Consider the following 12,215-nt stretch of genomic DNA (forward strand, 5'->3'; position numbering starts at 1 on the left):
CATTCTCCACTTCCAGCTGTACTCTCATAGCACAAAATGGCACAACTCCACAATCGTGAATTATCAGAAGGTCCATTCATCTCACCAACAAACAGGAATTTAAACCTGTTCCTATGAATCAAATGGTAATGTTGTGACAGAGCATATTTTACCTAAAGTGCTGCAACGACAGACTGGTTAGCTATGGGTCTGTACCAGCTTATTCTTCACTCTGAAAATGTCCAAACCTATTAGAATCAAATTCAGAGGAAATTCACTTCAAGTTACATTGACTTATCCTCTGATAACTATTTACATAACTTCACTCCAATCCCACACAACATTTTCTGAGAAATCCTTGATTGCATAGAACTAATAAATCAAATTCTGCAAATGTTTATTCAAGCTTGCATATTGTAAGTGCTCTTACTCAAGAAATTCAAACAGGTTTACTTTTGCAGATACATCACCGCCATTACTCCACTACAATACATACAACCTACACAGACGGTAGGGTATGGAACACAATGGTCCTGGTACAGGTCGATGGGAGTAGGCAGTTTAAATAGTCTGGCATGGACTAGATGGGCTGAAGGGCCTGTTTCTGTGTTATACCTTTCTATGACACTATTACTCATAAATTAACTAAAAACAAAACTACTGCAAGAATTCTTTTGCAGATTCTTTCAATAAATATTCAACAGGAGAATCCACATTAAAACAAAATAATTACTTCAATCCGCTGAATGACAATTCTCTGTTCAGTATCTGACCAAGTTTCCACAAGTGGATGCCGGAAGGTGATATCTGGAGAACATCAAGCTTAGTGTCTAAGTATTACTATGTTTAAATTATAGATATAAATTTCTGAGATGTAATTACATTTGCAAGTTGAAGTTCAGCACATAACTCAACCTATAAATACATTTACCAATTTTTTAATACTGGTTAATTCTTCCCTTTTAAAAGAGGAGGGAGTGTGGTGTACCATCTACAGCCATCAAGGAAATCTACCCTAAAGTTGGTGGATTGCCACTACCTTAAGACAGCGGTCCCCAACCACCGGGCAGCGAGGAAACGATATGATTTGGTGGTATGAGTCAGCTGCACCTTTCCTCATTCCCTGTCACGCCCACTGTTGAGCTTGAACGCACGCAAGCTCATTACGCATGCATCATCCATGTCAGAGCGGGAAGGAGATCAACTCCTCGAGCTTGCGAATGACGGTGGGCTAAAAAGTATGTTTGACATAACATCTCTGCCGGCATTCCGGATCAAAGTCAAGGCTAAATATCCTGAGATAGACACGGAAGCACTGAAAACGTTGCTTCCATTTCCAACATATCTCTGCAGTGAATGCAACGAAAATTGAATTGCGGTATAGACTGGACATAAGGAACCCATTCGAGTATCACTGTCTCCCATCACCCCTCGATAGGACCGTCTTGTTGCAGGAAAACAAGCCCAGGGCTCCCACTGATTCAGCGATGTTGGTGCGTTGCAATGATTTTATATGTTCATACGAGGAAAATATGCACTACGTGTTTAATATCCAAACGTTATTTAAAATGTTATGATGCTATTGACTTATAAGTGACTTACATAACCATATAACAATTACAGCATGGATACAGGACATCTCTGCCCTTCTAGTCCGTGCCAAACGCTACTCTCACCTCGTCCCACTGACCTGCACTCAGCCCATAACCCTCCATTCCTTTCCTGTCCATATAGCTGTCCAGTTTAACTTTAAATGATAACATCGAACCTGCCTCTATCATTTCTACCGGAAGTTCGTTCAACACTTACTTCGAGCTCCCCTGTCCTCCCCTGATAATTGAATTATCGCTATCTTCATGTGAGGAAACTATGCGCTGTGTGTTTAATATTAAATTCGTTAGATAAACCATTTTAGAAATGAATTGAGTGTATTAGCCACTTATCACCTCTATTCCGGTCGTGATTAACAGCCCCCACCGAGCAGAATCGCCAAAAACGACTTACAGAAAGGAAATCGGCAGGTGCACGCATGCGCATTGGTGCCCGCGCAAGGCTTCATGGTCATTGTAGTCCTTCTCGAGGTAAGCACAATGTATTTGACTGCTACACTTGTCTGTTGGCAACCATTCCCCCCCCACCGGTCAGCCGGTCCGCAAGAATATTGTCATTATGAAACCGGTCCGCGGTGCAAAAGAAGCTTGGGGACCCCTGCCTTAAGAGATTATGTTACTTCATTGACAAAACTTTAAAAAGCTGCAGATACTGGAGATCGGAATTAAAAACAGAAAATATTAGATGCATTCAGCAGATCAGGTAGCAGCTGAAAAAAGAAACAAGAGTCAACCTCAATTCTCTCCCACACCACTCTCCACCCCAACAAATTTTGTCTGACCTGCTGCCTTGTTCCAGCATTTCTGTTTTTATGTCACATGGTTACCATATTTACTACTGCCTGTTTCAGTTGCAAACAAGGTGCGTCAATAAATAGCTAAATTTACTTAACGCTCTGTGTCTAAGGGAGTGGATGTGCAAACTAGCTCTGGGAACCAGTTTAAAACTCACATATACATTATCTAATTAATCCTTGCCAGCTGTCCCCTCAGCAATTAGATATGAGAATTCATTCAATCAATATGTCAATACTTGACATCAATTGCTATAGATCACTATTGGTCCCTCAACCAATCCAGTTTTGAGACTTCATCGCAATCAGATTGGGGCTGGATATTCTGGCAGGAAATTTAAATTTCTAAGCAAACCAAAGACCATAGTAATGATTCTTTAAACAGGGATTATAGTTATCCAGACTGACAGAATGGACTCTCGTACTCTTACAGATCATTCAAATCCACGAGATTACATTCCAGACCACAAGTGAGCTCAATTATCTGATGTGCAGGAGGTGATCCGGTGTAGGAGAATGTGGTAAATATGCAGTCTGGCCCTAACATCTGCACTTTGCCTTCTTAATACGTTTTCATTCTGATTCAACATATTTTAATCTTGCTTAACAACAGTACTTAACAACAAGTAAACTTATCAGAATCTAAGGTTTCTGACAACGTGAAAAATTGAATTGGTATTAAAGGCACAAACAGCGCCTCTTTCTCATCAGATGGTTGAAGAAGTTTGGTATGCCCCCCCCCCACCAAAATTATAAGAACTTTCGACAGGGGTACGATTGAGAGCATCCTGACTGGCTGCATCACTGCCTGGTATGGAAATTGTACTTCCCTCAGTCGCAGGACTCTGCAGAGAGTGGTGCGGACAACCCAGCGCATCTGTAGATGTGAACTTCCCACTATTCGGGATATTTATAAAGACAGGTGTGTAAAAAGGGACCGAATGGTCATTGGAAACCCAAATCACCCCAACCACAAACTGTTCCAGCTGCTACCATCGGGGAAATGGTACAGCAGCATAAAAGCCAGAACCAACAGGCTCCAGGACAGCAACTTCCACCAGGCCATCAGACTGCTTAATTCATGCTGACACAACTGTATTTCTATGTTATACTGACTATCCTGTTGTACATAATATTTATTATAAATTACTATAATTTCGCATTCGAGCAGAGACGAAACGTAAAGATTTTTACTCCTCATGTATATGAAGGATGTAAGTAATAAAGTTAATTCAATTCAAATACTCACCCTTGGATCAATGACTAGGTAAGTTTTAAGCTTCAATTCATTGAGGTAGGCATTTCTTTGGTGTCCATTTCCTTCTTCAACTTCATAGGCCTTATGCAAACAGCTCAGCGTTGCTGCAGTGATATGCACACGACTGAAAATAGGACAAAATATCATCAGTAAGCTCAGTTATCATTGAATACACACAAAATGCTGGAGGAACTCAGCAGGCCAGGCAACATCTATGGAAAAGAGTACAGTCAGTGTTTCGGGCCAAAACCCTTCAGCAGGACTGGAGAAAAAAAAGCTGAGAAGTAGATTTGAAAGGTGGGGGGGAGGGGAGAGATCAACATCAGGCAATAGGTGAAACTCGGAGGGGGAGGGATGAAGCAAAGAGCTAGGAAATTACTTGGTGAAAGAGACAGAAAGCCATGCAAGAAAGAAAAAAGATAAAAAGGCCTCACTCTGGTGCTCTCCCTCCCCACCCGCTTTTTTCTTTCTTCCATGGCCTTCTGTCTCTTTCACCAACTTCCTAGCGCTTTGCTTCATCACTCCCCCTAGCGCCCGGTGTTTATCTCTCCTCTCCCCCTCACCTTTCAAATCTACTCCTGAGCTTTTTTTTTCTCCAGTCCTGCCGAAAGGTTTCGGCCTGAAATGTCAACTGTACTTTTTCCCCATAGATGCTGCCTGGCCTGCTACATTCCTCCAGCATTTTGTGTGTGTTGCTCTGATTTCCAGCATCTGCAGATTTGCTTGTTTGTCATTTATCATTGATACGGTTTTCCAGCAGTAGTATTTTGGGTCAGACAAAGTTTAAACCAAGAAGCTGAAGCTATTGAACACCAAATTATTTACGGTGTTGTGACAAGTTTTATCCAAAAGAGTGAATTAACCAATTCACTACTTAAATTAACCTGTGAATAATTAGCTCCAATCATGCTCTCCAAGCTTCTCAATGCAAAAAAAGGAGAGAAATAAACAATGAAAGACAAAAATAATTGGAAATATAATGGTATAGGGAAGTTGAAGTATAATACAGCTGCTTATACCTATGGTTTGCAGAACAGATTGATAAGATAACTCAGAAGGTCTACAAGATACATTCATTCATTCATTCATTCATTGTCCCAAGGCATATTAGCAACAGGAAGGTCAGTCTCAATTTAACAAAAGCATCACGTAAGTCTCAGCTAGCATCCCACACAAAATTTTGATTACCATCTAATTGAAATGATATCATTGGAATTGAGGGTACTGAAGAAAATTCTGAGGTCTTTGAAAGAGCTGAAAATGTATTAAGAAAGATCAACATTTTGCTCGGAAACATCAGACGCAAAGGAAAATTTATTCAAGGAATATAAAATTATGAGCCGCTAAGAATAAATGAATAGCAGGTTCTTACTTCTCTTGAAGAGATTAATTATGAGGTGGCTGGTAAAAGTGTTAAAGGGGAGTTGACAGCATAATTTTCCCCCCGATTACAGGAGGATGTATGAAAGTCACTCTAGAAGGTGGTAGAAACCCACATCATGTTCGAAAAGTACCTATTTACAAAACCACAGACCTTGAACCGGGATTAACATAAATGGTTCTTTTTCAGTTCTTGAGGCTAAATGGCCTCCTTCTGTAGGATGCAATATTGCTTATTTGCCAATTTGAACAGATAAACTGATTGTTAAGAGTATAAAGCAATGTTTCTCATATTAAGGATCAGCAGCTACCATCGAATTTGATTGTTCCTATTGGCACAGGAGGAGAATATTTCAGCCGCCTAATTCCATAGCAATAATCCATCCAATCACAATCCAAGCAGCAACTCCATATTCCCTCATTCATACAAATCTCCTTCTTCAATCTTCTTAACATTTTCCTAACTGATAGCACTCTGTTTGACTCTGAATGAGCAAAGAATTTCATATTAAAATTACTTGTAGTTAAATAAGACTACCTTGTGGAAAAGTTGTCTTGTATCAAAGACAATTAAGGCAAAAAATAGCAACGCACACGCTAGAGGAACTCGTCAGGCCAAGCAGCATCTATGGAAAAGAGTAAACAGTTGACGTTTCGGGTTGAGACCCTTCATTAGGAATGAGTCCTGATGAAAAGTCTTGGCCTTAAATGTTGACTGTTTACTCTTTTCCATAGATGCTGCCTGGTCTGCAGAGTTCTTCCAGCATCTTGTGTGTGTTGTTTGGATTTCCAGCATCTGCAGATTTTCTCTTTTTTGTGATTTGATGGCAAAAAAAAATGCTTACCCAGGCACTCCCCCAGATTCCATGTGATTGGCTAAGGTTACGTCATGTGACCATACATCATACTGCCACTTCCTCAGCCCAATTACACCACATAGTACATTGCCAGAATGTACTCCAACTCGCATACTGATGTCTACTCCTGTTGCATCCCGCACTTGCCTGCAAGGGACAAGAGGAGATAATTCACTCACCATTAATACATGAGAGCAGGCAACACAAGCAATAGAAACAGAAGCAGATCACTCAGCCCCTGTGCATGTTCCACTATTCAATCGGGTGACAACTGACATCATACTTCCTTCACTAACCCCACTTCGCTCAATTTTATCAAAATCTAAGAATCCACTGAGTTTACTCGTGGAAATCCCAGTCTCTGAAACTAAATTATTTTAAACGAACTGTCCATTACCAGAAGTGCGAATCAGCTCCACGGAAATCAACTAGCAAAATGCATCATAAAGCTTTATATGCAACGTGCTTGCAGATTGAAACAGTTCTATATCACAGTGATGCAACTTCTTTAGGCTGCCAAATCATACATCCTATTTTATCTGTTTTTAAAAAAAGCATTTCTTTAATTGCCTTAAGTTTATATCCTCTTAGTATTGACAATTTTACTTCCTGTTCATTCTGTCTATAGCTCCCAAATTTCTGTACATCTTGATTTAATTTTCCCTCAGCCTCTCTTTCCAAAGGAAATAATCTCTCCTCACAACATAGAGGGAATTGAGCATGCTCAGTTCAAACAGTAGAAGAGCGAGACAATTAAAAATGCACAAGTGCAGAAATATTGCTGATGTCAATAGGACAAAGATAGCTAAAAGTTAGCCATTACACAATCTTCTATAATGGAGAAAACAATGGTTTCCCCATTCTCATTTTCTGATGTGCTCGAGAGCTAGCAATAGATTTTCCTTCAAAGTTCAGGTGATGACATTGCCAAAAGAAGACATTTAGACATTGACAAATTTTACATTTTAAGACATTTAGATAATATTAACCTTGATGGAACTACTGAGGAATAATCAAATACTTAAGCAAATAAAGTATATGCCAATAATTGGGTTAAGTTAATATTTGATGGAAACTGGATAAAATCAATTCACAGTTCAGTTTATCTGATCAGTTGTAAGTTCAAGTGACTTTCCATTAATTTTTTTGATTCACTGTGTCTATATATATCACTCAGTGTAAATTTTATCACATTTATAAACTCTATTTTCATTTTAGCTTGAATTTTAAGATTCAATCCAATGTACAGTAAGATTCTGCAATTAAATGAGAACCAACGAAGTCAAAACAAAAGATAAATCACATTGATTTGAAATGCTTCTCAACCACCATTACATACTCAATAGCTTCGCACATGTCAAGTCCCATTTTAACGCAATTCTTGGCATGCTTTGGTAAAGATACAGGAAGTCCAGAGACGCAGTAATAGCAATCACCCAGTATTTTAATCCTCATACATTCATTCTCCTGCAAAAAACAAGCATGGTAAGCAACATTTGTCTACTTTTATTACATAGTGGTAAATAATGCAATAAACCATCCGTACTAAGAAATACATTCAAATTGTTTTAACTTCTGAAATTGTTAATGATAATCTTTAAAAACTATTTAATTTCATATTCTACAAAATAATAGTAGAAACATATATTTAAAGTAACAGTGAAAACATCCAGATATTGAACTACAAATTTAAAGAGTACCTAATAATTACGGTTCCCCACCAGGAATCTTTTGGATCTTTTACCACAAGTCCCATGAACACATCTCCATTTCAGACATTTCATCATTTCCTGGCATAATCACTGCATGGAGCATTTTTACTAAAACATAATATTCCCTCTCCATAGAAAGAAATCCAGGCAGATTTACTGGCTGGATCACAAACCCTTTCTTACAAAGGTGAAAAAATTGAAGAGAATGGGTGGGAAAGAGTGGGAAGAGAGACATAGGAAATAAAAATAAAATTATACATGTCGTTGTAATATTACATTTTTGAAAAGAAGCCCCCAGATTCATTGAAATTAAGTTATTCCTCAGGAAAAGGCAATTAATCACTAGGTCCCATCACAAACTTTTGAGAAAAGGATACAGCCAGCTTGAGACGATTCTGTTTGTTCACTTGAACAAAGTAAAATTGGAGCAGGCATTTCCAGCCTACCAGACAACTTCGACCCACTACTATTCACCTACTGGCAAAACAGGTCAATGGTGAACACCACCTCTCTGGCCCTACGCTCATCTCAGGAGCATCTCGATATGAGGACTAGCGGATGATAGCTCTGCCTTCAGCGCCTTAATTCTAAGCAAACATCTCCAAATTCCTAGACCTGATACTCAGTTTGCAACACGATCCTGGACCACATTCAATAAGGATACCTATTGACACTTTTGCCATGATCACCTTCAACACCAGTCCCCCATGATGCTGGGTACTCAGCCCCCTATTCTACTTCCTGTGCACTCCTAACCTGACTACATGGTCAGATTCTGCTCCAACTCCATGTACAGGTCTGCAGATGCCTCCGCCACGGTGGGCGACATCTGAAATAATGATGAGTCACAGTAAAGGAAAGAGGGAGAGCTTAGTAACATGGTGCCATGACAACATCATCATTGTCAATAAAAGTGCTGGTCATTAACTTCAGGAAGCAGGGGTGGTACATACACTCTTGTCCACATTAGGAGCGACCATCACCAATAGCCTATACTGGTCCAACTAACTAGACCCCACAGCCAAGAAAGTTCACCCACACCTCTATTTCACCAGGAGGCTAAAGAAGTTGAGCATGCTGTTGTTGACCATCACCATCGACGCAGCATAGGACGCATCTTGTCCAGATGCATTACAGATTGGTATGGCAGCTGCTCTGCCCAAAACCACAAGAGATTGCAGAGAGTTAGGGACACAGTTCAGCACATCAGGAAAACGAACCTTTCCTCCATGAACTCTGAGTTTACACTTCTCGCTGACTCAGTAAAGCAGCCAACATAAGCAAAGAACACTCTCTTCCCTGAATTCTCTCTTCTCCACCCTCCCATCGGGCAGGAGATAAAATAGTCTGGAAGCACATACTGCTGGGCACAAGGGCAGCTTCTATCCAGCTGTTATAAGACAATGGGAAGGACCTATTCTATGGTAAGATGGACTATCTCACAATCTACCTGATCATGGTCTTGCACCTTATTGTCTGCCTGCATTGCACCTTGTCCGTAATTGCAACTCTATATTCTGCATTCTGTTATTGCTTTTCCCTCCTACTATCTCGAAGTACTTCCTGGTGAGATGAAATAATCTGTATGAATGGTATGCATTTCAAATTTCCACACAAATTCTTCAATGAGTCTTCAGAATTTTTCTGATCAAGATAAATGGTTCAGAATGATGTAGAACAACCCGGGCCACTATTTTTGATTCAATATTAAATACAACAAAGGAAATTTGGTTAAATGCAGAAATACTTGAGAAATATTTGTCTCCCAAAACCCGCATATGTGGCATCTTATTCCTGCAAATATTGAAATATTGTATACAAATCCTAAAATCACGAAAAGTTCACGTGCTCATTGTCCCCAAACATCTTACCCCCTCTGATGGACGTTTGCTTGCACGTACCTCACAAATTTCTTTCAGGTGCACCACTGCAAATCAGAGTTTTGCACCTATCTGGCACCACAGTGAGGAGTAACAAGGAATAGTTTTCTGGTGCATAAATATATGGAAATGCCTACCTTAGCAATTTGGTCAAACTTCCCAAACAGCTCATTCAGCATGACAACCAGCTCCTTGGGTGAACAGTCGCTAGCCAGACGGGTAAAACCAACAATATCTGCATAGAGGATGCTGTTAACAACAAATGTAAAAATGGAAGAAAATAAGTCTGATAATCAATTAAGGCAACAATAATTAGAAATTGAGATAAAATAATTTCAAAAATAAGGAAATGACCAAGAAATGAGAGGTAAATATAGACTTTTTTAAAAATGGTTATATTTTATTTGATGTTCTGATGGTGTACAACAAAGTAGCACAAAATTTCATATAGCTGGAAGTCTATCACTGGAGACCTGCAAAATCATTGTGTTTTAGTTTGTTGTATTAAATACAAATGACAGATAGAGGCAGAACAAACAAATTCAAGATACAATTGGAAATAGATGGCATGGTCCCTAATCTTTGTGAATACGTACTACCAAGATCAAGAATATTGACACTGTACCTGACATTCTGATGTCTTTTCACATACAAGCTGTGGAAATTATCACGCTTATGTGGGTAGTAGTTATTCTCTTTCAAACGCTCAATAATAGATAGTTTCATTTCCATTGATATACAAACAGGCAACACAGATAACAGCAGGCTTTCCTGGAATAAATACATTACAAGAGTACTCTGATATTTTTATTGCTACTAAACATTTACCATTACATTAAGCATTAAATTACACAAGTGTAATTGATTTAATTGTTTAAAAACCATGCTAGTGCCAGCAAAAAACAACTTTCCCCATGTCATAAACATTCAGCACACCCAAGACAGGAATAGAAGAAACTAGCTTGCTGTAATCACGCCAACAATTTCTGCACTTACAATGAAGACATCCCTTCAGATAGTATTGCAAATGAACTGCCAATTACACACAGTCTTGTACTTTGCAGATACCAAAGGACCTCTTTAGTACTCTAATACCTAACTAATGTCTATACACTTCGCATGGACTGCACTACCTGCCAGAAGTATGTATTGGATATGCCAAGGTACAGGGCTCAAGATCTTTTAACTACTTGCTGCTTCATCCTAAATTTTGGTGTTGTGTGCATATTTGGGGGAATAAAAAGCTTTGCATTGCAAACAGAGGCCACTCCTAGCCAATAAACATTAGCAAACAGCTGCACACTACCAGACATCCCACCCTGCAAAAACTCATTTCAGGGAGGTAGCACCATCAATTTGCAGGAGACTCCGGGAACTTCCGGGAGAGGTGGGATGTCTGCAATAGAGTAGCTCCTTAGCAGCTAGTCAGCTAGTTTAAATAACGTTAGCTATGCTAATGAACGAATGACACCTGTTAAACTCACCTCAACATGTCTTTTATAGTCTTAACACACCATGGGCAATAGAAAAGTCACTGTTGCAAACAGTGCAGCGAGCAACACTGTCATTATTTTTGACCCCTATTAGGCAGGGGTACACTTTAGTGTAGTCTGGGGTGACGTACATTTTATATATTTTTTGGAACACTCTGCCACTCTGACTTTTTTTGGAACTCTCTCGCTCTTGCTCTTGCTCTCGCTCTCTCTCTATCGCGCGCGCTCTCTCACTCGTGGTCGCTCTCACTCTTACTCGCTCTTTCACGCTTGCTTTCTCGCTCTTGCTCTCTCTCGTGCTTGCTTTCTTGCTCTCACTCTCTCTCGTGCTTGCTTTCTTGCTCTCACTCTCTCTCGTGCTTGCTTTCTCGCTCTCGTGCTCTCTCTCGTGGTCGCTCTCACTCGCGCTCGTTCTCTCGCGCTTGCTTTCTTGCTCTTGCGCTCGCTCTCTCTCGTGCGTTCTCTCACATTCGCTCTCAAAAAAATCAATTTCTGGGACATTGTATATAATTTGCGGGCATCAGGGAGCCACTATTAATTTGCAGGAGACTCCCGGAACTTCCGGGAGAGGTGGGATGTCTGCACTACTGTCTACACATCCATTAGTCAAGCATCTTGGGGATTTGAACACTTAGTATCCAGGTGTGCACGTCAAGATCACTGGCACACTCTTAATGGTGAATCTGTTAAAAATTTCTGCCACGAACTTGATGCCAAGCATAAATTTGCCGAGAGTTCCCAGTATTGACACTGAGGAACCTGTTCACTGATCTCGCACCTGGTGATGTACATCTTGGTGTCATGATGTGAACCCAAGGCTAATGAATACTGCAGACCCCTCAAACAAAGCAGCTGCTGACTTAAGAGTTGATGCATACATTGACATGAAAGGCAAGCAAGCTTATCTAGTCCTCTTTCAAGAAGGCGTTTAAGACTAGAATTTTAATGCAGGTAAATCTGCCTTTCTAGTCACAACTGCAGTTTCATGCTGTCACCCTACTGTCCTTCTGATTCCCAACACCAACCCTTCACCCCACAATGCTGACCAGATCATATAGCTAACCCCTCCCTTCCAGGCTCTGTTTAGTTGCACCTCAAATTCTCCTATCATTTATAATGTCTGAACTCCTAAACTCAGCCGTTCTTCAATCCCCCATGCAATATCCTCTCCCAATGCTGCCACATGTAAAATTACCCCTCTCCAGATAAGTCCTTCTCCCCTCTATTCTTCCTTGAGTCCTCAACACCAATC

General features: G+C 40.1%; 1 protein-coding gene across 7 annotated transcripts in view; it reads right to left on the reverse strand.

Moving 5' to 3' along the window:
• adcy7 (adenylate cyclase 7) overlaps positions 1-12,215 on the reverse strand; it is a 160,049-nt gene that overhangs the window by 41,782 nt on the left and 106,052 nt on the right. For all 7 annotated transcript variants that reach the window (XM_072279593.1, XM_072279596.1, XM_072279599.1 and 4 more), the window contains 5 exons: positions 10,096-10,241; positions 9,608-9,719; positions 7,218-7,345; positions 5,867-6,025; positions 3,633-3,765 (listed from right to left, as the gene is read on the reverse strand). In XM_072279593.1, the coding sequence (XP_072135694.1) occupies positions 3,633-3,765; positions 5,867-6,025; positions 7,218-7,345; positions 9,608-9,719; positions 10,096-10,241 (678 nt within the window). The remainder of the gene's footprint in view (positions 1-3,632; positions 3,766-5,866; positions 6,026-7,217; positions 7,346-9,607; positions 9,720-10,095; positions 10,242-12,215) is intronic.

This window comes from Mobula birostris, chromosome 15 (assembly GCF_030028105.1).
Source record: "Mobula birostris isolate sMobBir1 chromosome 15, sMobBir1.hap1, whole genome shotgun sequence".
Lineage (NCBI taxonomy): Eukaryota > Metazoa > Chordata > Chondrichthyes > Myliobatiformes > Myliobatidae > Mobula > Mobula birostris.